Here is a 24,003-nt window from a genome sequence, read left to right as displayed (position 1 = left end):
CCTAGTTCTGCAGCTGGCCTGCCTTATCAGAGACAAACTAGACTGTTGAATTCCTGGCTCCTCCCTAGTTCTGCAGCTGGCCTGCCTTATCAGAGACTAACTAGACTGTTGAATTCCTGGCTCCTCTCTAGTTCTGCAGCTGGCCTGCCTTATCAGAGACAAACTAGACTGTTGAATTCCTGGCTCCTCCCTAGTTCTGCAGCTGGCCTGCCTTATCAGAGACTGAAAATAGTTGCCCTTTGCCTCCCTCTTTAGGAACAGTGATATTCAACAATAACATGTTTGAACAGAATATTTCAGCACTTCCCCTTGTCTCTCTCAGTAACTTTCCAACACCAAGTTCCTATCCACCCTTCATTGACCCCAACATATACATTCCTTATACATGTAAAGTCATCAATACGATATAGTATGGTAACATGAATAAGTATATTTCTAGCTAGAATCCAACAAGTCAAACATCATTATCATTACTTATCAAACATCATTATCATTCGTTTTCAAACACCATTATCATTCATTATCAAACCCCCAATCAACTCCCTGTTAAAACTATAATCATTCACATGACTACATAATGATATATTTTCAGACAGACACTTCCTCAATATTTTGATCCTTATCTTCTATGGGTCCTATGTCACATTACTATACTATTGATCTACTGGACTAATAAAGTTTGATAGCTCATTGAAGAGTGATTCTCCACAGAGGCAGCTGGGGATGAGTCAGCAGAAGGTCCAGCAGAGATTCCAGGAGAGAGAGAAGGAGCTGAAGGAGCTCCAAAAGGTTGTGGAGTCTCTCAAGGTGAGTATTGTTGACCAGAGGAGACACACCATTTCACTTCTCTCCTCCAATCAGAGAGAGAGAGAGAGGTAGAGGGGGCCCTCTCCAATCCCACTGACCCCACCGTTGAGAACAGGCTGTCTTGAGCCCTTTAAGAGAATAGACAGCTTAATGTAACTGACGGGATATGAACCCTGGTCTACTGCAGGAGAAACCAACATATTGACCATTACACCAAGAGGACATTCCCTATTGGGCCGACAGTGGTTTAGAAGTCGCAGGCGGGGCTACCGCATCACATTACCATGAGTAACCATGGCTGACTCATGTCCCCTATACATTAACATGGAGCTCTCTCTCTCTCTCTCTCTCAATTCAATTCAAAGGGCTTTATTGGCATGGGAAACATATGTTTACATATGAACAGAAATGAACAGTGAACATTACACTCACAAAAGTTTCAAAGGAATAGAGACATTTCAAATGTTATAATTCAATTGGAAAACAGAGTTTTTTTGTGGTTTCACAGTGGGTGGGACTTTCGATATTTGTTTGTGTTTCTTCTGACCAGAGAGAGTGGTCGCTCCGTGTCACGCAACTTGGGTCAAGATCTGTTTCTTGTTTTGCTCTGAAGAACAGGGCACCATTGAAAGGAGTGATTTCTGGGGTAGCGTTAGTGTGGAGGTGGAGCAATTGAAGTTGAAGGCTCTTGGTGTTTGTGATGCCCGCCGCTTGGTGTGAAGCAGACCAGGTGGTGAGCGTGGTGAAACAGAGGAGTCACTGTCAGCGTTTGAGTTTTTACCCGACAAAGTTATGTTGAGATATATCAGTTATCCTGTTAGAGTCTTTGTGTTGAATCCACTGAGCTGTTTCAGGTGCAACGTTTATGGTCATGTTGCAGCAGTTTGTAGGAGGGAGATTCCACGATGTGGGAAGTGTGCAGGAGGTCATGGGATAGAGGACTGTGTAATTTCGGTGGATAAAGTTGTGTGTGTCAACTGTAGGGGTGTCCATGTTGCTGGGGATCAGAGGTGTCCAGTGAGAGAGAGGCAGGTTAAGGTGGCTAGAGTCAGAGTAGTGCAGAAGGTAGCGTATGCTGAGGCAGTGAAGAAAGTAGAGGAGGATGGGTCAAGGGTGTGGGATCCTGAGAGGATCCCTGTGAGTAGTATCCCTGTGAGTAGTAGATCTGTGCCAGCACAGAGGAATTGGCCAACGAGTGATATATGCTTCAGTAAGGTTGGCTTCTTAGAGTTCAAAGCAATGGTTATCAACTGTACCTCAGAAATGGAACGTAAATCACAGACAATAGATGTTGTGGTGGCAGCTGCAGAGAAGTATTTGGTCATGTGAGATTTGACTTCAGAAGAGTTCCAGGGTGTGTTGAGTGGTGGTGTCCCGTCCTCCCAGGTCGTTGGCATGGTGCAGGAGCAGATAGGGTCAAAGTAGTGGAATGGGGTAGTGGGTTTTTAATGAGTGTAGGGTTAGTTAGCATGGTGCAGGAGCAGATAGGGTCAAAGTAGTGGAATGGGGTAGTGGGTTTTTAATGAGTGTAGGGTTAGTTGGCATGGTGCAGGAGCAGATAGGGTCAAAGTAGTGGAATGGGGTAGTGGGTTTTTAATGAGTGTAGGGTTAGGACAAATGTAAGATCAGAGACATTTTGATAGATGTGTGGCAGAAGAGATGGGACTCTGAGCACAAGGGACGGCATTTATATGTCCTCTAAAGGTCGGTGGACCAAGATTCAAAGGTCAGATTAGGAAGGAAGAGGTGGTGTTTACTCGATTGTGCTTAGGACATTGTACATTGAACTGGTCCTTACATCTGGTTGGCAGCATGTGAATGGTTTGTGTCTGGAGGGTATTGTCAATGAAACGGTGGAGCATGTATTGTTATATTGTTGTAAGGATGTTGAAGAGAGGGAAAGATTGAAGTGTAGGGTCATTGAGGTTGGATGGGGTTGGGGGGGTGGAAGGGATTTGGGGGATGGGGGAGGGTCTATTAGAAGTTAGTAGGACTCTTTTTTATTTTCTCAGAAGTACTGAGTTAGGTAGGAGGATATAGAAATGGTGTAAACCGTGATTGAACACACTCCAGCACAGTAGGTGGCGCCATGCACCTTTAACGTTGGTTTGCGGACCGCCATTATATCATAGAAGAAGAAGGTGTTGTGTGAGGGTTTTGTGGTTCCTGAGGAGGGCTACTATTCTTTTTGCGTATTTTCCAGTTGTTAAGGGTTTATTTATTAGTTTCCACTGTTTATCGGTTAGAGTTGAGGGGGGAGTAGGGTAGTTTGTTAGGGAGGTGTGATGTCCTCAACCGAGTGGAGAAGAAAAGCTGTCTCTTCAGGTGCGTTCTGGAGAATGGTGTGGAGGAATTATTGATCATGGTCAGTGAACAGGTGGGAGAGGAACATATACACTCTGTATCCAGAATGAACAAGGCGGTGGTTGTGGTAATGTAAAAGGTGAGTCTTGTTGCCCAATTAGTTACCAGTATGATTTATGTGAGGGGTGTGTTGGTGCTGATTTCGACAAGAGTAGTGGTGTCTAATCTGCCACCGTTTCTTACGTACGAACAGATCCGTAAAGAGTTGGTTGGTTTTGGTAAATTTACAAGTGGTTTTCATTTCGTGGCTCTCGGCTGGGTCTCTTTTCTTAGGCAAGTGTTTGTTTCTTAACTGAATTCAAGGTTAAACGTGGCAGGGGTGGTACATAGGGTTTGTTTAGGGCAGACAAGCGCGTCCAGCCAGATAAATCTAGTTCACTGCATCCGCCAAGGAGCCCAGTTATATAATATTACCATGTGTCCCAGCTGTTTTGTAGTTTTGAATTAAACGGCGAAAAAGCGGGGCTTATTTTAGGTCATGTTTCACCCTTCCAGCTCCTATTAGTTGTATTGTAAAAACAGGTCTTATTTTAGTTCATGTTTCACCCTGCCAGCTCCTATTAGTTGTATTGAAAAAACAGGTCTTATTTTAGGTCATGTTTCACCCTGCCAGCTCCTATTAGTTGTATTGAACACTGTTGCACCAACTCACCTTCTGAAAGTTCTATTCCCAGTCCATTGTTCTGCGTCACAATGTCAGCTTCACTATTGTTATCAATGAGACCAGCCCGCATTAACCTGTTGGGGGTAGGGGGCAGTATTTACACGGCCGGATAAAAAACGTACCCGATTTAATCTGGTTATTACTACTGCCCAGAAACTAGAATATGCATATAATTATTGGCTTTGGATAGAAAACACCCTAAAGTTTCTAAAACTGTTTGAATGGTGTCTGTGAGTATAACAGAACTCATATGGCAGGCAAAAACCTGAGAAGATTCCAAACAGGAAGCGCCCTCTCTGACCATTCCTTGAGCTTCTTGACTCTGTTTATTGAAGACTGAGGATCTTTGCTGTAACGTGACACTTCCTACGGCTCCCATAGGCTCTCAGAAGGCGTAAAAAGCTGAATGATGTAATTCCAGCCACAGGCTGAAAAACAGTAGCGCCTTTGGTAAGTGCTCTATCAGAGGACAATGGGCTGAGGCGCGTCCACGAGTCGACCCCATGTTTTTATTTTCGTTCGTCTTTGAACCTAAACACAGATTCCCGGTCAGAATATTATCGCTTTTTTACGAGAAAAATGGCATAAAAATTGATTTTAAACAGCGGTTGACATGCTTCGAAGTACGGTAATGGAATATTTAGAATTTTTTGTCACGAAATGCGTCATGCGCGTCACCCTTCTTTACCATTCGGACACACTATCAACAGCCAGTGAAACATCAGGGCGCCAAATTCGAAAACAACAAAATGTCATAATTCAATTTTCTCAAACATTCAACTATTTTACACCATTTTTTAGATAAACATCTCCTTAATCCAACCACGTCCGATTTCAAAAAGGCTTTACGGCGAAAGCATAAAGTTAGATTATGTTAGGACAGTACATAGACAAAACATTACACACAGCCATTTTCAATGCTAGGACAAGCGTCACCAAAAGCAGAGAACCAGCTAAAATTATGCACTAACCTTTGACAATCTTCATCAGATGACACTCCTATGACATTATGTTAGACAATACATGCATTTTTTGTTCTATCAAGTTCATATTTATATCCAAAAACAGCATTTTACAGTGGCGCGTGACATTCAGAAAATGTATTTCCCCCAAAACTCTCGGTGAATCAGCACAGCAATCTACAAAAATACTCGTCATAAACGTTGATAAAATATTAAACTGTTATTCAAAGAATTATAGATTAACATCTCCTGAATGCAACCGCAATGTCAGATTTCAAAATAACTTTACTGGGAAAGCACAATTTGCAATAATCTGAGTACTGTGCTCAGAAAAATACACTACGCAATACAGATAGCCGCCATTTTGGAGTCATCTAAATGAATAAATAGCATTATAAATATTCACTTACCTTTGATAATCTTCATCAGAAGGCACTTCCAGGAATCCCAGGTCCACAATAAATGTTGTTTTGTTCGATAAAGTTAATAATTTATGTCCAAATAGCTCCTTGTTGTTCGCGCGTTCAGTAAGCTACTCCAAATGTAGGAAGTGCGCCCAAAATGTCACGACTAAAAGTAAAAAAAAAAAGTATTTAAGTTCGTTCAAACATGTCAAACGTTGTATAGCATCAATCTTTAGGGCCTTTAGAACATGAAACTTCAGTAATATTCCAACCGGACCCATGCTATGTCTTGAAAAAAGTTTTGGAACATAGGTCCCTTCTCACGTGAATGCGCGCAATGAACTGAAGTGGTTTTCTCAGTGACCTTCTTCCCAGCCTTCTTGTTCGGTCTGTGTTTGCCGCAAAAGGCAAAAAAAAAAGACTGTTGAAATCTAGTGGAAGCCTTAGGAAGTGCAAAATGAACCCTAACTCACTGTGTGTCAGAAAGGCAAGGACTTGGAAAAAAATACAGGCACCAGATTTTCATTTCCTGCTTGGAATCTTCTCAGGTTTTTGCCTGCCATATGAGTTATGTTATACTCACAGACACCATTCAAACAGTTTTAGAAACTTCAGAGTGTTTTCTATCCAAAAATCACTAATAATATGCATATTCTATTTTCTGGGCCAGAGTAGTAACCTGTTGAAATTGGGTACGTTTTTCATCCGGCTGTGAAAATACTGCCCCCGAGCCCCAACAGGTTTTAACCTTGTAGGTTTACCTCAGGTAACTTATTATTAACCTGTTGGGGCTAGGGGGCAGTATTGTCACGGCTGGATAAAAAACATACCCGATTTAATCTGGTTACTAATCCTACCCAGTAACTAGAATATGCATATACTTATTATATATGGATAGAAAACACCCTAAAGTTTCTAAAACTGTTTGAATGGTGTCTGTGAGTATAACAGAACTCAAATGGCAGGTCAAAACCTGAGAGATTCCTTTACAGTAAGTGGCCTGTCTGACCATTTCTGGAACTTCTTTGCCATCTCTATCTTTTACAAGGGATCTCTGCTCTAACGTGACACTTCCTACGTCGTCCATAGGCGCTCAGAGCCCGGGAAAAAACAGAATGTCGTCATCCCAGCCCCAGGCTGAAGCATTTGATCGCCTTTCTCAAGTGGCCGATCAAGGGTACTCTGGGCTTAGGCGCATGACCTGGTCGCCCCCGTCTTTGTGATTTTTTCCTCTGTGTGCCGAAAAGGAGATTCCCGGTCGGAATATTATCGCTTTTCTACGAGAAAAATGGCATAAAAATTGATTTTAACCTCTCTGGGTTAGGCGGGACGAATTCGTCCCACCTACGTAACAGCCACTTTAAGCCTGTGGCGCGATTTTCAAAACCTTCAAAATCCTATTACTTCAATTTCTCAAACATATGACTATTTTCAAGCTATTTAAAGACAAGACTCTCGTTAATCTAACCACACTGTCCGATTTCAAAAAGGCTTTACAACGAAAGCAAAACATTAGATTATGTCAGCAGAGTACAAAGCCAGAAATAATCAGACACCCATTTTTCAAGCCAGCATATAATGTCACCAAAACCCAGAAGACAGCTAAATGCAACACTCACCTTTGATGATCTTCATCAGATGACAACCCTAGGACATTATGTTATACAATACATGCATGTTTTGTTCAATCAAGTTCATATTTATATCAAAAACTAGCTTTTTACATTAGCATGTGACGTTCAGAACTAGCATACCCCCCGCAAACTTCCGGGGAATTCGCTAACATTTTACTAAATTACTCACGATAAACGTTCACAAAAAGCATAACAATTATTTTAAGAATTATAGATACAGACCTCCTCTATGCACTCGATATGTCCGATTTTAAAATAGCTTTTTGGTGAAAGCACATTTTGCAATATTCTAAGTACATAGCCCAGGCATCACGGGCTAGCTATTTAGACACCCGGCAAGTTTAGCACTCACCATAATCATATTTACTATTATAAAAGTTTGATTACCATTTGTTGTCTTCGTCAGAATGCACTCCCAGGACTGCTACTTCAATAACAAATGTTGGTTTGGTCCAAAATAATCCATCGTTATATCCGAATAGCGGCGTTTTGTTCGTGCGTCCCAGACACTATCCGAAATGGTAAAGAAGGGTCGCGCGCTTGGCGCAATTCGTGACAAAAAAATTCTAAATATTCCATTACCGTACTTCGAAGCATGTCAGCCGCTGTTTAAAATCAATTTTTACGCCATTTGTCTCGTAGAAAAGCGATAATATTCTGACAGGGAATCTCCTTTTCGGCAAACAGAGGAAAAAATCACAAAGGCGGGGGCGGTCGGGTCACGCGCATAAGCCCAGAGTCCCTTGATCGGCCACTTGAGAAAGGCGATAATGTGTTTCAGCCTGGGGCTGGAATGACGACATTCTGTTTTTTCCCGGGCTCTGAGAGCCTATGGAAGACGTGGGAAGTGTCACGTTAGAGCAGAGATCCTTAGTAAAAGATAGAGATGGAAAAGAAGTTCAAGAAATGGTCAGACAGGCCACTTCCTATAAAGGAATCTCTCAGGTTTTGACCTGCCATTTGAGTTCTGTTATACTCACAGACACCATTCAAACAGTTTTAGAAACTTTAGGGTGTTTTCTATCCATATGTAATAAGTATATGCATATTCTAGTTACTGGGTAGGAGTGGTAACCAGATTAAATCGGGTATGTTTTTTATCCAGCCGTGTCAATACTGCCCCCTAGCCCTAACAGGTTAAACAGCGGTTGACATGCTTCGAAGTACGGTAAAGGAATATTTAGAATTTTTTTGTCACAAAATGCGCCATGCGCACGACCATTATTTACCATTTCGGATAGTTTCTGGAACGCACGAACAAAACGACGCTATTCGGGTATAACGATGGATTATTTTGGACCAAACCAACATTTGTTATTGAAGTAGAAGTCCTGGGAGTGCATTCTGACGAAGACAACAAAAGGTAATCAAACTTTTATAATAGTAAATCTGATATTGGTGAGTGCTAAACTTGCCGGGTGTCTAAATAGCTAGCCCTGTGATGCCGGGCTATGTACTTAGAATATTGCAAAATGTGCTTCATCCGAAAAGCTATTTTAAAATCGGACATATCGAGTGCATAGAGGAGTAATGTATCTATAATTCTTAAAATAATTGTTGTGCTTTTTGTGAACGTTTATCGTGAGTAATTTAGCAAACGTATGTCCCTGTCCTCTTTTTCAAGATGTGGCCGATTTTAAACAGATGTGTTGTTTCTAAATGGCTGCTGGGTAATATGATAATCGTTGAAATCTGTTGGTTCGTAGGCATCAAATAGAGAGAATGCTGCGCAGGTTCACTGAGTTGTAAACCAAATGGATAGGTGGAGCTCATTGATTTGTAGCTCTGACTCAGTTGCTACCTCAGATTATGAGTCTATCAAGTGTGGTGAATGAGGTATGTAGAACCCACAGAAGACCACAGGGAGGAGCAAGAGAGATATAAACCCATACAGTTTTTCTCTTTAAATACCCTGAACCTAACAATCAATCAAATGTATTTATGAAGCCCTTTTAACATCAGCAGATGTCACAAAGTGCTGTACAGAAACTCTAACCCTACGTATAACCTATACTGCCTACTGTCTCTCTCTGGTTATGACTGTCTAGTTATTTTATTATATGTATTATTGCAAGGCAGAACACTTGATAAACAAGACTCATTTGTTTTATATGTTAAATGTGGTTTGACCTGGGTGACATAGTAACCTCTATGTGAAAGTCCAGCAATTGGTGTGGGATAGGTGGGGCAGGTTTGAGACTGATCTCTCGAATTAAATACACTTTATTTCTCAGCTGCCTCACCAATGTCTTTATGTTAATTAATAACTTTTATTTGGTAAATATTTCCAATAGATGGCAGCATAAGACCACGAAGCATCAGTTATAGGCTACAAGCAGCAATATGATTGACATAAAATAGCATGCAACCAAAGACTATATGTCCCATGATTTTCTAAAATGGTCACTCATTACTTTACAGTTAGCTATATATCTCTTGTTAGTCCTGTGTTGCTTTTCGGAGAGCAAAACAATATTAACTATAGCAGGTATTGAACCCCGGTGAAAAAAACAACAAACAGCAAATTACTCTGACCACTAGACTACCTGCTGCCCAGCCCAACGCTCTAACCACTAGACTACCTGCTGCCCAGCCCAACGCTCTAACCACTAGACTACCTGCTGCCCTGCCAAATGTACTAACCACTAGACTACCTGCTGCCCGGCCAAACGCTCTAACCACTAGGCTACCTGCTGCCCGGCCAAACGCTCTAACCACTAGACTACCTGCTGCCCTGCCAAACGCTCTAACCACTAGATTACCTGCTGCCCGGCCAAACACTCTAACCACTAGACTACCTGCTGCCCAGCCAAATGTACTAACCACTAGACTACCTGCTGTCCGGCCAAACGCTCTAACCACTAGACTACCTGCTGCCCAGCCAAAAGCTCTAACACCTAGACTGCCTGTCGTCCGGCCAAACGCTCTAACCACTAGACTACCTGTCACCTCTACACTCTAACCACTAGACTACCTGTCACCTCTACCCTCTAACCACTAGACTACCTGTCACCTCTACACTCTAACCACTAGACTACCTGCCACCTCTACACTCTAACCACTAGACTACCTGCCACCTCTACACTCTAACCACTAGACTACCTGCCACCTCTACACTCTAACCACTAGACTACCTGCCACCTCTACACTCTAACCACTAGACTACCTGCCACCTCTACACTCTAACCACTAGACTACCTACCACCTCTACACTCTAACCACTAGACTACCTGCTGCCCTTTCACAGAGGACTAGTTTACGTTTACATGTGAGTCATTTAGCAGACACTCTTATCCAGAGCCACTAGGGTTAAGAGCCCAAATCTGCCTAAAAAAGGTGATTTACAGATTTTTCACCTAGTCTGCTCGGGGATTCGAACCAGCCACCTTTCAGTTACTGCCCAACGTTCTTAACCACTAGATTACAAACCACTAAATGTTAAACACAAAGTCAAATGGTGGTAGATAAATGGTAAGCTGGTTAAATAAGACTGCTGTTATAACTTTCAGACTGCCATTGTTTTGGGGAAATAGGGACATGTCTATTTCTCCAATTATCTGTAATAGATGTATTTATTTTAATGGTTTGAAGTTCTACACCATTTTAATCAGGATAACCTATTATTTCTAATGATGTAAGTTTGAGCAGCTTAGTTATGGTATGTCTGTTTATTTCACTAAATATCTCACAATGTGTAAATTTAGATGTATTCATGTCAGACACCATTTTAATCAAGAGAATCTCCTCTTTCTAATGACATAAGGATGGGCAGCGTCCTCTGCTGTCATCGATCACTAGACCAGAAATAGTCAGAAGTTGCCCGTTTTTTCCTACTTCCTGGTAATGCAGACATAAACACACTTGCCACCATCGAGGTGCGGATGTTCACTTTCTACACCAGTTGTTATTTTTCAGTTTGGTCCTAAGAACAGGTTTTAGTGGTCAAATAAAACGGTAGACATTTTTTGGTGCCATTTTGGGGAAATGGAATTCTAAGGATCATTCCAGTCAGAAGAGGCTCTGTGAAGGTTCGTTTCAATTCATTTGCTATGGCCTCGCTAGTGTTCCAGCTCAGACAACGTTCTTTGGCCGTTATGACTCGTTCTATTGTCCAGCCTACTAGGACTCAGGGGACAGAGGCTGGGTCTAGCTCTGCTACGGGGCAGGCTACTGGAGGGGGGACCAGGAGGGAGGAGAGTAGAGCAGGGCCAAGTGGTGTTCTGTACCTGCCTGTCCAGGAGGGGGGACAAGGCCTGGTGGACCTGGAGAGCAGGGTGGCAGCGTTCTGACTCAATGAGGTGCAGAGGCTACTGTACCTACTCTCTCTCTCTCTCTCTCTCTCTCTCTCTCTCTCTCTGTCTCTCTCTCTCTCTCTCTCTGTCTCTCTCTCTGTCTCTCTCTCTGTCTCTCTCTCACTGTCTCTCTCTCACTGTCTGTCTGTCTCTCTGTCTGTCTCTCTCTCTGTCTGTCTCTCTCTCTCTCTGTCTCTCTCTCTCTCTCTCTCTCTCTCTCTCTCTGTCTCTCTCTGTCTCTCTCTCTGTCTCTCTCTCTGTCTCTGTCAATTCAATTCAATTCAATTCAATTCGCTTTATTGGCATGACATAACAATGTACATATTGCCAAAGCTTACTTTGGATATTAAGAATATAAAAATAAATAAAAATGAGAATCAAAAATTGTCAAAGGGACAACAGCAACAACAATAACCAACGGTCAATATAACCATACATTCAACAATAACAATAATCATACAGTTGAGGACATGTGCAGGTTTATTGGTCTGTCAGACACTGTCCCTCAACTTATGGCAGGCAGCAATGTAGTGCGCTGCCAACACACAGCTGTCTGCGTCCTCCCCCAACAGGACGGGTAGCCTATCCTCATCAGAGATGTCTTTAAAACCTTGAATAAGGGTTTCAAATTTGGGGAAATGACACTCTCTAATTGTTTTATATTTTTGACATTTTGTCAGGAAATGCAGCTCCGTCTCAGGTTCTGCTGTTGTGCAGTGGTTGCACAGCCTTTTCTCTACAGGGAGCTAGGTTTTCCTGTGTCTACCCTTCTCAATGCCAAGGCTGTGCTCACTGAGCCTGTACTTTGTCAAGGTTTTTCTAAGGTTTTGATCAGTAACCATGGTCAAATATTTAGCCATAGTGTACTGTCGATTTAGGGCCAGATAGCACTGCATTTTGCTTTGTGTTTGTGCTTGTGTTTCCCAATAAGCAATGTAGTTTTGTTTTGACTGTGTTGTAATTTGGTTTATTCTGATTGATTGGATGTTCTGGTCCTGAGGCTTCAGTGTGTTAGTAGAACAGGTTTGTGAACTCAGTCCCAGGACCAGCTGGATGAGGGTCCTGAGGCTTCAGTGTGTTAGTAGAACAGGTTTGTGAACTCAGCCCGAGGACCAGCTGGATGAGGGTCCTGAGGCTTCAGTGTGTTAGTAGAACAGGTTTGTGAACTCAGCCCCCAGGACCAGCTGGATGAGGGTCCTGAGGCTTCAGTGTGTTAGTAGAACAGGTTGGTGAACTCAGCCCCAGGACCAGCTGGATGAGGGGACTCTTTTCTTTGCTCAGCTCTTGGCATTGCAGGGCTTGGTAATGATATGAGAGGGGGTCACTGTATTTTAGATGTTTCCAAAACTGAATTGCTCTTTTTTGAGTTTTTATTATTAGTGGATATTGGCCTAATTCTGCCCTGCATGCATTGTTTGTAGTTTTCCTCTGGACACGTAGGAGAATCTTACAGAACTCTGCATTGTGGGTTTCAATGGGGTGTTTGTCCCATTTGATGAAATCTTGTTTTGCAAGTGGACCCCACACCTCGCTGCCATAAAGTGCAATTGGTTCAATGACATATCCAATTAGTTTTAGCCAAATTTAAATAGGTATTTCAATTAGAATTTGCTTTTTAATGGCGTAGAATGCCCTGCGTGCTTTCTCTCTCAGTTCATTCACTGCCTCATTAAGGTGTCCAGTTGAGCTTATTTTTAAACCTAAGTAATTGTAGTGTGTACAGTACTCTATATATTTTGTACCAATTGAGAACTTTGGTCTAATTCCCTGAGATCTGGATCTTCTCTGGAAAATCATTATTTTAGTCTTTTTGGGGTTTACTGCCAGGGCCCAGGTCTGACAGTACTGCTCTAGCAGGTCCAGGCTCTGCTGTAGGCCAGGTGCTGTGGGTGACAGCAGGCATAGGTCATCTGCGAAGAGTAGGCATTTAACTTCTGAATTGTGGAGACTAACACCAGGGGCTGAGGATTTTTCTAGAATAGTGGCCAATTCGTTGATGTAAATATTGAAGAGTGCAGGGCTCAGATTACAACCCTGAAGAAGGCCCCGCCCCTGGTTAAAGAATTCTGTTATTTTCTTACCAATTTTAATGCTGCACGTCTGCTGTCTGTCTCTCTGTCTCTCTCTCTGTCTCTCTCTCTGTCTCTCTCTCTGTCTCTCTCTCACTGTCTCTCTCTCTCTGTCTCTGTCTCTCTCTCTCTGTCTCTCTCTGTATCTGTCTCTCTCTCTGTCTCTCTCTCTGTCTCTCTCTCTCTGTCTCTCTCTCACTGTCTCTCTCTCTGTCTCTCTCTCTCTGTCTATCTCTCTCTGTCTCTCTCTCTGTCTCCCTCTCTGTCTCTCTCTCTCTCTCTTAACAGCGCTCTGCACAGGCAGCAGTGGAGGACAGTGATCAGATCTTTACTGAGCTGATCCGCTCCATTGAGAGAAGGAGCTCTGAGGTGAAGGAGCTGATCAGAGCCCAAGAGAAGGCTCAAGTGAGTCAAGCTGAAGGAGTCCTGGAGCAACTGAAGCAGGAGATAGCTGAGCTGAGGAAGAGAAGCACTGAGCTGGAGCAGCTCTCACACACAGAGGATCACATCCATTTCCTCCAGGTAACTAAACTGTCTTGTTACATGTGATATGAATTTAACTTAATGTGAAACTATTCATCTCAATCATTATGTTGTCCTGTCTGTCTCTCTGTCCCTGTCCCTCTCTCTCTTTGTCCCTCTCTCTTTGTCCCTCTCTCTCTTTGTCCCTCTCTCTCTTTGTCCCTCTCTCTGTCTGTGTCCCTCTCTCTGTCTGTGTCCCTCTCTCTGTCTGTGTCCCGCTCTCTGTCTGTGTCCCTCTCTCTGTCTGTGTCCCGCTCTCTGTCTGTGTCCCTCTCTCTGTCTGTGTCCCTCTCTCTGTCTGTGTCCCTCTCTCTGTCTGTGTCCCTCTCTGTGTCTCTCTCGCTCTCTCTTTGTGTCCCTCTCTCTCTGTGTCCCTCTCTCTCTGTGTCCCTCTCTCTCTCTGTGTCCCTGTCTCTCTCTGTGTCCCTGTCTCTCTCTGTGTCCCTGTCTCTCTCTGTGTCCCTGTCTCTCTGTGTCCCTGTCTCTCTTTGTGTCCCTCTCTCTCTTTGTGTCCCTCTCTCTCTTTGTGTCCCTCTCTCTTTTTGTCCATCTCTCTCTTTGTGTCCCTCTCTCCCTCTCTCTGTGTCCCTCCCTCTCTTTGTGTCCCTCTCTCTCTGTGTCCCTCTCTCTCTCTGTGTCCCTCTCTCTCTCTCTCTCTCTGTCCCTCTCTCTCTTTGTCCCTCTCTCTCTCTCTCTGTCCCTCTCTCTGTTTCTGTCCCTATCTCTGTTTCTGTCTGTCTCTGTCCCTCTCTCTGTCTTTGTCCTTCTTTGTCCCTCTCTCTCTTTGTCCCTCTCTCTCTTTGTCCCTCTCTCTCTTTGTCCCTCTCTCTCTTTGTCCCTCTCTCTGTTTCTGTCCCTCTCTCTGTTTCTGTCCCTCTCTCTGTTTCTGTCCCTGTGTTTCTGTCCCTCTCTCTGTCTCTGTCCCTCTCTCTGTCTCTGTCCCTCTCTCTGTCCCTCTCTCTGCCTCTCTGTCTCTCTCTCTTTGTCCTTCTTTGTCCCTCTCTCTCTGTCCTTCTTTGTCCCTCTCTCGCTTTGTCCCTCTCTCTTTGTCCCTTTCTCTGTCTTTGTCCTTCTTTGTCCCTCTCTCTCTTTGTCCCTCTCTCTCTTTGTCCCTCTTTGTCCCTCTCTCTCTTTGTCCCTCTCTCTGTTTCTGTCCCTCTCTTTGTTTCTGTCCCTCTCTTTGTTTCTGTCCCTCTCTCTGTTTCTTTGTCCCTCTCTCTCTTTGTCCCTCTCTCTCTTTGTGTCCCTCTCTCTCTTTGTGTCCCTCTCTCTTTGTGTCCCTCTCTCCCTCTCTCTGTGTCCCTCTCTCCCTCTCTCTGTGTCCCTCCCTCTCTCTGTGCCCCCCCACTCTCTTTGTGTCCCTCTCTCTCTGTGTCCCTCTCTCGCTCTGTGTCCCTCTCTCTCTCTCCCTGTCACTCTCTGTCCCTCTCTCTCTCTCTCTGTCCCTCTCTCTCTCTCTCTCTGTCCCTCTCTCTGTTTCTGTCCCTCTGTTTCTGTCCCTCTCTCTGTCTCTGTCCCTCTCTCTGTCCCTCTCTCTGCCTCTGTCTCTCTCTCTCTCTCTCTCTTTGTCCTTCTTTGTCCCTCTCTCTCTGTCCTTCTTTGTCCCTCTCTCGCTTTGTCCCTCTCTCTTTGTCCCTCTTTGTCCCTTTCTCTGTCTTTGTCCTTCTTTGTCCCTCTCTCTCTTTGTCCCTCTCTCTGTTTCTGTCCCTCTCTTTGTTTCTGTCCCTCTCTTTGTTTCTGTCCCTCTCTCTGTTTCTTTGTCCCTCTCTCTCTTTGTCCCTCTCTCTTTGTCACTCTTTGTCCCTCTCTCTCTCTTTGTCTGACTTTTTGCCTCTCTGTGTCCCCCTCTCTCTCTCTGTGTCCCCCTCTCTCTCTCTGTGTCCCCCTCTCTCTCTGTGTCCCCCCCTCTGTCCCTCTCTCTCTTTGTCCCTCTTTGTCCCTCTCTCTCTTTGTCCCTCTTTGTCCCTCTCACTCTTTGTCCCTCTTTGTCCCTCTCTCTCTTTGTCTCTCTTTGCCCCTATCTCTCTTTGTCCCTCTTTGTCCTTCTCTCTCTTTGTCCCTCTTTGTCCCTCTCTCTCTTTGTCTCTCTGTCTCCCCCCCTCTCTCTGTGTCCCCCTCTCTCTCTCTGTGTCCCCCTCTCTCTCTCTGTGTCCCCCTCTCTCTCTCTGTGTCCCCCTCTCTCTGTGTCCCCCTCTCTCTGTGTCCCCCTCTCGCTCTGTGTCCCTCTCTCTCTCTCTCTGTGTCCCTCTCTCCTTCTCTCTGTGTCCCTCCCTCTCTCTGTGCCCCCCCACTCTCTTTGTGTCCCTCTCTCTCTGTGTCCCTCTCTCGCTCTGTGTCCCTCTCTCTCTCTCCCTGTCACTCTCTGTCCCTCTCTCTCTCTCTCTGTCCCTCTCTCTCTCTGTCCCTCTCTCTGTTTCTGTCCCTCTGTTTCTGTCCCTCTCTCTGTCTCTGTCCCTCTCTCTGTCCCTCTCTCTGCCTCTGTCTCTCTCTCTCTCTCTCTCTCTTTGTCCTTCTTTGTCCCTCTCTCTCTGTCCTTCTTTGTCCCTCTCTCGCTTTGTCCCTCTCTCTTTGTCCCTCTTTGTCCCTTTCTCTGTCTTTGTCCTTCTTTGTCCCTCTCTCTCTTTGTCCCTCTCTCTGTTTCTGTCCCTCTCTTTGTTTCTGTCCCTCTCTTTGTTTCTGTCCCTCTCTCTGTTTCTTTGTCCCTCTCTCTCTTTGTCCCTCTCTCTCTTTGTCCCTCTCTCTGTTTCTGTCCTTCTCTCTGTTTCTGTCCCTCTCTCTGTTTCTGTCCCTCTCTCTGTTTCTGTCCCTCTCTCTGTCTCTGTCCCTCTCTCTGTCCCTCTCTCTGCCTCTGTTCCTCTCTCTCTCTCTTTGTCCTTCTTTGTCCCTCTCTCTCTGTCCTTCTTTGTCCCTCTCTCTCTTTGTCCCTCTCTCTTTGTCACTCTTTGTCCCTCTCTCTCTCTTTGTCTGACTTTTTGCCTCTCTGTGTCCCCCTCTCTCTCTCTGTGTCCCCCTCTCTCTCTCTGTGTGTCCCCCTCTCTCTCTGTGTCCCCCCCTCTGTCCCTCTCTCTCTTTGTCCCTCTTTGTCCCTCTCTCTCTTTGTCCCTCTTTGTCCCTCTCACTCTTTGTCCCTCTTTGTCCCTCTCTCTCTTTGTCTCTCTTTGCCCCTATCTCTCTTTGTCCCTCTTTGTCCTTCTCTCTCTTTGTCCCTCTTTGTCCCTCTCTCTCTTTGTCTCTCTGTCTCCCCCCCTCTCTCTGTGTCCCCCTCTCTCTCTCTGTGTCCCCCTCTCTCTCTCTGTGTCCCCCTCTCTCTGTGTCCCCCTCTCTCTGTGTCCCCCTCTCGCTCTGTGTCCCTCTCTCTCTCTCTCTGTGTCCCTCTCTCCTTCTCTCTGTGTCCCTCCCTCTCTCTGTGCCCCCCACTCTCTTTGTGTCCCTCTCTCTCTGTGTCCCTCTCTCGCTCTGTGTCCCTCTCTCTCTCTCCCTGTCACTCTCTGTCCCTCTCTCTCTCTCTCTGTCCCTCTCTCTCTCTGTCCCTCTCTCTGTTTCTGTCCCTCTGTTTCTGTCCCTCTCTCTGTCTCTGTCCCTCTCTCTGTCCCTCTCTCTGCCTCTGTCTCTCTCTCTCTCTCTCTCTCTTTGTCCTTCTTTGTCCCTCTCTCTCTGTCCTTCTTTGTCCCTCTCTCGCTTTGTCCCTCTCTCTTTGTCCCTCTTTGTCCCTTTCTCTGTCTTTGTCCTTCTTTGTCCCTCTCTCTCTTTGTCCCTCTCTCTGTTTCTGTCCCTCTCTTTGTTTCTGTCCCTCTCTTTGTTTCTGTCCCTCTCTCTGTTTCTTTGTCCCTCTCTCTCTTTGTCCCTCTCTCTCTTTGTCCCTCTCTCTGTTTCTGTCCTTCTCTCTGTTTCTGTCCCTCTCTCTGTTTCTGTCCCTCTCTCTGTTTCTGTCCCTCTCTCTGTCTCTGTCCCTCTCTCTGTCCCTCTCTCTGCCTCTGTTCCTCTCTCTCTCTCTTTGTCCTTCTTTGTCCCTCTCTCTCTGTCCTTCTTTGTCCCTCTCTCTCTTTGTCCCTCTCTCTTTGTCACTCTTTGTCCCTCTCTCTCTCTTTGTCTGACTTTTTGCCTCTCTGTGTCCCCCTCTCTCTCTCTGTGTCCCCCTCTCTCTCTCTGTGTCCCCCTCTCTCTCTCTGTGTCCCCCTCTCTCTCTCTCTGTCCCCCTCTCTCTCTCTGTGTCCCCCTCTCTCTCTCTGTGTCCCCCTCTCTCTCTCTGTGTCCCACTCTCTCTCTGTGTCCCCCCCTCTGTCCCTCTCTCTCTTTGTCCCTCTTTGTCCCTCTCTCTCTTTGTCCCTCTTTGTCCCTCTCACTCTTTGTCCCTCTTTGTCCCTCTCTCTCTTTGTCTCTCTTTGCCCCTATCTCTCTTTGTCCCTCTTTGTCCTTCTCTCTCTTTGTCCCTCTTTGTCCCTCTCTCTCTTTGTCTCTCTGTCTCCCCCCCTCTCTCTGTGTCCCCCTCTCTCTCTCTGTGTCCCCCTCTCTCTCTCTGTGTCCCCCTCTCTCTCTCTGTGTCCCCCTCTCTCTGTGTCCCCCTCTCTCTGTGTCCCCCTCTCTCTGTGTCCCCCTCTCTCTGTGTCCCCCCCTCTCTCTGTGTCCCCCCCTCTCTCTGTGTCCCCCCTCTCTCTGTGTCCCCCCTCTCTCTGTGTCCCCCCCTCTCTCTGTGTCCCCCCCTCTCTCTGTGTCCCCCCCTCTCTCTGTGTCCCCCCCTCTCTCTTTGTCCCTCTTTGTCGCTCTCTCTCTTTGTCCCTCTCTCTCTTTGTCCCTCTCTCTGTTTCTGTCCCTCTCTCTATTTCTGTCCCTCTCTCTCTCTCTGTCCCTCTCTCTGTCCCTCCCTCTGCCTCTGTCCCTCTCTCTGTTTCTGTCCCTATCTCTGTTTCTGTCCCTCTCTCTCTCTCTGTCCCTCTCTCTGTCCCTCTCTCTCTCTTTGTCCCTCTCTCTTTGGCCCTCTCTCTTTGTCCCTCTTTGTCCCTCTCTCTCTTTGTCCCTCTCTCTCTTTGTCCCTCTCTCTCTTTGTGTCCCTCTCTCTGTTTCTGTCCCTCTCTTTGTTTCTGTCCCTCTCTTTGTTTCTGTCCCTCTCTCTGTTTCTGTTCCTCTCTCTCTCTCTGTCCCTCTCTCTCTCTCTTTGTCCTTCTTTGTCCCTCTCTCTCTGTCCTTCTTTGTCCCTCTCTCTCTTTGTCCCTCTCTCTGTGTCCCTCTTTGTCCCTCTCTCTCTGTCTGTCTTTTTGCCTCTCTCTTTGTGTCCCCCTCTCTCTCTCTGTGTCCCCCTCTCTCTCTCTGTGTCCCCCTCTCTCTCTCTGTGTCCCCCCCTCTGTCCCTCTCTCTCTTTGTCTCTCTGTGTGTCCCCCTCTCTCTGTGTCCCCCCCTCTCTCTTTGTCCCTCTTTGTCGCTCTCTCTCTTTGTCCCTCTCTCTCTTTGTCCCTCTCTCTGTTTCTGTCCCTCTCTCTGTTTCTGTCTCTCTCTCTCTCTCTGTCCCTCTCTCTGTCCCTCCCTCTGCCTCTGTCCCTCTCTCTGTTTCTGTCCCTCTCTCTGTTTCTGTCCCTTACTCTCTCTCTGTCCCTCTCTCTCTCTCTTTGTCCTTCTTTGTCCCTCTCTCTCTGTCCTTCTTTGTCCCTCTCTCTCTTTGTCCCTCTCTCTTTGTCCCTCTTTGTCCCTCTCTCTCTTTGTCCCTCTCTCTCTTTGTCCCTCTCTCTCTTTGTGTCCCTCTCTCTGTTTCTGTCCCTCTCTCTGTTTCTGTCCCTCTCTCTGTTTCTGTCCCTCTCTCTCTCTCTTTGTCCTTCTTTGTCCCTCTCTCTCTGTCCTTCTTTGTCCCTCTCTCTCTTTGTCCCTCTCTCTGTGTCCCTCTTTGTCCCTCTCTCTCCCTTTGTCTGTCTTTTTGCCTCTCTCTCTGTGTCCCCCTCTCTCTCTCTGTGTCCCCCCTCTCTCTCTGTGTCCCCCTCTCTCTCTCTGTGTCCCCCCCTCTGTCCCTCTCTCTCTTTGTCCCTCTCTCTCTTTGTCCCTCTTTGTCCTTCTCTCTCTTTGTCCCTCTTTGTTCCTCTCTCTCTTTGTCCCTCTTTGTCCCCCTCTCTCTCTCTTTGTCCCCCTCTCTCTCTCTGTGTCCCCCTCTCTCTCTCTGTGTCCCCCTCTCTCTCTCTGTGTCCCCCTCTCTCTCTCTGTGTCCCCCCCTCTGTCCCTCTCTCTCTTTGTCTCTCTTTGTCCCTCTCTCTCTTTGTCCCTCTCTCTCTTTGTCCCTCTTTGTCCCTCTCTCTTTGTCCCTCTTTGTCCCTCTCTCTTTGTCCCTCTTTGTCCCTCTCTCTCTTTGTGTCCCCCCCTCTCTTTGTGTCCCCCCCTTTCTCTGTGTCCCCCCCTCTCTCTGTGTCCCCCCCTCTCTCTGTGTCCCCCCCTCTCTCTGTGTCCCCCCCTCTCTCTGTGTCCCCCCTCTCTCTGTGTCCCCCTCTCTCTCTGTGTCCCCCTCTCTCTGTGTCCCCCTCTCTCTCTGTGTCCCCCTCTCTCTCTGTGTCCCCCTTTCTCTCTGTGTCCCCCTCTCTCTCTGTGTCCCCCTCTCTCTCTGTGCCCCCCTCTCTCTCCCTCTGTCCCTCTTTCTCTGTGTGTCCCCCTCTCTCTCTGTGTGTCCCCCTCTCTCTCTGTGTGTCCCTCTGTCCCCCTCTCTCTCCCTCTGTCCTACTCTCTCTCCCTCTGTCCTCATCTCTCTCCCTCTGTCCCCCTCTCTCTCCCTCTGTCCCCCTCTCTCTCCCTATGTCCCTCTCTCTCTCTGTCTGTCCCCCTCTCTCTCTGTGTGTCCCCCTCTCTCTCTGTGTGTCCCCCTCTCTCTCCCTCTGTCCCCCTCTCTCTCCCTCTGTCCCCCTCTCTCTCCCTCTGTCCCCCTCTCTCTCCCTCTGTGTGCCCCTCTCTCTCTGTGTGTCCCCCTCTCTCTCTGTGTGTCCCCTTCTCTCTCTGTGTGTCCCCCTCTCTCTCTGTGTGTGTCCCCCCCTCTCTCTGTGTGTCCCCCCCTCTGTGTGTCCCCCTCTCTCTCTGTGTGTCCCCCTCTCTCTCTGTGTGTCCCCCTCTCTCTCTGTGTGTCCCCCTCTCTCTCTGTGTGTCCCCCTCTCTCTCTCTGTGTCCCTGTCTCTCTCTGTGTCCCTGTCTCTCTGTGTGTCCCCCTCTCTCTGTGTCCCTGTCTCTCTCTGTGTCCCTGTCTCTCTCTGTGTCCCTGTCTCTCTCTGTGTCCCTGTCTCTCTTTGTGTCCCTCTCTCTCTTTGTGTCCCTCTCTCTCTTTGTGTCCCTCTCTCCCTCTCTCTGTGTCCCTCTCTCCCTCTCTCTGTGTCCCTCTCTCCCTCTCTCTGTGTCCCCCTCTCTCTCTGTGTCCCCCTCTCTCTCTGTGTCCACCTCTCTCTCTGTGTCCCCCTCTCTCTCTGTGTCCCCCTTTCTCTCTGTGTCCCCCTCTCTCTCTGTGTCCCCCTCTCTCTCTGTGTCCCCCTCTCTCTCTGTGCCCCCCTCTCTCTCTCTGTGTCCCCCCCTCTGTCCCTCTCTCTCTTTGTCTCTCTTTGTCCCTCTCTCTCTTTGTCCCTCTCTCTCTTTGTCCCTCTTTATCCCTCTCTCTTTGTCCCTCCCTCTCTTTGTCCCTCTTTGTCCCTCTCTCTTTGTCCCTCTTTGTCCCTCTCTCTCTTTGTCCCTCTTTGTCCCCCTCTCTCTGTGTGCCCCCCTCTCTCTGTGTCCCCCCCTCTCTCTGTGTCCCCCTCTCTCTGTGTCCCCCTCTCTCTCTGTGTCCCCCTCTCTCTCTGTGTCCCCCTCTCTCTCTGTGTCCCCCTCTCTCTCTGTGTCCCCCTCTCTCTCTGTGTCCCTCTTTCTCTCTGTGTCCCCCTCTCTCTCTGTGTCCCCCTCTCTCTCTGTGTCCCCCTCTCTCTCTGTGCCCCCCTCTCTCTCCCTCTGTCCCTCTTTCTCTGTGTGTCCCCCTCTCTCTCTGTGTGTCCCCCTCTCTCTCTGTGTGTCCCTCTGTCCCCCTCTCTCTCCCTCTGTCCCCCTCTCTCTCCCTCTGTCCTCATCTCTCTCCCTCTGTCCCCCTCTCTCTCCCTCTGTCCCCCTCTCTCTCCCTATGTCCCTCTCTCTCTGTGTGTCCCCCTCTCTCTCTGTGTGTCCCCCTCTCTCTCTGTGTGTCCCCCTCTCTCGCACTGTGTCCCTCTGTCCCCCTCTCTCTCCCTCTGTCCCCCTCTCTCTCCCTCTGTCCCCCTCTCTCTCCCTCTGTGTGCCCCTCTCTCTCTGTGTGTCCCCCTCTCTCTCTGTGTGTCCCCCTCTCTCTCTGTGTGTGTCCCCCCCTCTCTCTGTGTGTCCCCCCCTCTCTCTGTGTGTCCCCCTCTCTCTCTGTTTGTCCCCCTCTCTCTCTGTGTGTCCCCCTCTCTCTGTGTGTCCCCCTCTCTCTGTGTGTCCCCCTCTCTCTCTGTGTGTCCCCCTCTCTCTCTGTGTGTCCCCCTCTCTCTGTGTCCCTGTCTCTCTCTGTGTCCCTGTCTCTCTCTGTGTCCCTGTCTCTCTCTGTGTCCCTGTCTCTCTTTGTGTCCCTCTCTCTCTTTGTGTCCCTCTCTCTCTTTGTGTCCCTCTCTCCCTCTCTCTGTGTCCCTCTCTCCCTCTCTCTGTGTCCCTCCCTCTCTCTGTGTCCCTCTCTCTCTGTGTCCCTCTCTCTCTCTGTGTCCCTCTCTCTCTCTCTCTCTGTCCCTCTCTCTCTCTCTCTGTCCCTCTCTCTCTCTGTACCTCTCTCTCTCTCTCTGTCCCTCTCTCTCTTTGTCCCTCTCTCTCTCTCTGTCCCTCTCTCTGTTTCTGTCCCTCTCTCTGTTTCTGTCTGTCTCTGTCCCTCTCTGTCTCTGTCCCTCTCTCTGTCTTTGTCCTTCTTTGTCCCTCTCTCTCTTTATCCCTCTCTCTCTTTGTCCCTCTTTGTCCCTCTCTCTCTTTGTCCCTCTCTCTCTCTTTGTCTGTCTTTTTGCCTCTCTCTTTGTGTCCCCCTCTCTCTCTCGGTGTCCCCCTCTCTCTCTCTGTGTCCCCCCCTCTGTCCCTCTCTCTCTTTGTCTCTCTTTGTCCCTCTTTGTCCTTCTCTCTCTTTGTCCCTCTTTGTCCCCCTCTCTCTGTGTCCCCCTCTCTCTCTCTGTGTCCCCCTCTCTCTCTCTGTGTCCCCCTCTCTCTCTCTGTGTCCCCCTCTCTCTCTGTGTCCCCCCCTCTGTCCCTCTCTCTCTTTGTCTCTCTTTGTCCCTCTCTCTCTTTGTCCCTCTCTCTCTTTGTCCCTCTTTGTCCCTCTCTCTTTGTCCCTCTCTCTCTTTGTCCCTCTTTGTCCCTCTCTCTTTGTCCCTCTTTGTCCCTCTCTCTTTGTCCCTCTTTGTCCCTCTCTCTCTTTGTCCCTCTTTGTCCCCCCCTCTCTCTGTGTCCCCCCTCTCTCGGTGTCCCCCTCTCTCTCTGTGTCCCCCTCTCTCTCTGTGTCCCCCTCTCTCTCTGTGTCCCCCTTTCTCTCTGTGTCCCCCTCTCTCTCTGTGTCCCCCTCTCTCTCTGTGTCCCCCTCTCTCTCTGTGTCCCCCTTTCTCTCTGTGTCCCCCTTTCTCTCTGTGTCCCCCTCTCTCTCTGTGTCCCCCTCTCTCTCTGTGTCCCCCTCTCTCTCTGTGCCCCCCTCTCTCTCCCTCTGTCCCTCTTTCTCTGTGTGTCCCCCCCTCTCTCTGTGTGTCCCCCTCTCTCTCTGTGTGTCCCTCTGTCCCCCTCTCTCTCCCTCTGTCCCCATCTCTCTCCCTCTGTCCCCCTCTCTCTCCCTCTGTCCCCCTCTCTCTCCCTATGTCCCTCTCTCTCTGTGTGTCCCCCTCTCTCTCTGTGTGTCCCCCTCTCTCTCTGTGTGTCCCCCTCTCTCTCTCTGTGTCCCTCTGTCCCCCTCTCTCTCCCTCTGTCCCCCTCTCTCTCCCTCTGTCCCTCTCTCCCTGTGTGTGCCCCTCTCTCTCTGTGTGACCCCCTCTCTCTCTGTGTGTCCCCCTCTCTCTCTGTGTGTCCCCCTCTCTCTCTGTGTGTCCCCTCTCTCTCTGTGTGTGTCCCCCCCTCTCTCTGTGTGTCCCCCCTCTCTCTGTGTGTCCCCCTCTCTCTCTGTGTCCCCCTCTCTCTCTGTGTGTCCCCCTCTCTCTCTGTGTGTCCCCCTCTCTCTGTGTCCCTCTCTCTCTCTGTGTCCCTGTCTCTCTCTGTGTCCCTGTCTCTCTCTGTGTCCCTGTCTCTCTCTGTGTCCCTGTCTCTCTCTGTGTCCCTGTCTCTCTCTGTGTCCCTGTCT

At 48.0% G+C, this 24,003-nt stretch overlaps 2 protein-coding genes across 3 annotated transcripts in view; one reads left to right on the top strand and one right to left on the bottom strand.

The window, feature by feature from the left end:
- Window positions 1-24,003, bottom strand: part of LOC123729857 (E3 ubiquitin/ISG15 ligase TRIM25) — a 65,369-nt gene that overhangs the window by 9,574 nt on the left and 31,792 nt on the right. The window lies entirely within an intron of this gene.
- Window positions 1-24,003, top strand: part of LOC123731781 (E3 ubiquitin-protein ligase TRIM47-like) — a 43,037-nt gene that overhangs the window by 1,966 nt on the left and 17,068 nt on the right. For both annotated transcript variants that reach the window (XM_082968273.1, XM_082968272.1), the window contains exons 2-3: window positions 712-807; window positions 13,485-13,718. In XM_082968273.1, coding sequence (XP_082824399.1) covers window positions 712-807; window positions 13,485-13,718 — 330 coding nt within the window. The remainder of the gene's footprint in view (window positions 1-711; window positions 808-13,484; window positions 13,719-24,003) is intronic.

Source organism: Salmo salar, chromosome 23 (assembly GCF_965601325.2).
Source record: "Salmo salar chromosome 23, fSalSal1, whole genome shotgun sequence".
Lineage (NCBI taxonomy): Eukaryota > Metazoa > Chordata > Actinopteri > Salmoniformes > Salmonidae > Salmo > Salmo salar.
The sequence above is the reverse complement of the archived record's forward strand: the minus strand, read 5'-3'. Positions and strand labels throughout refer to the sequence as shown.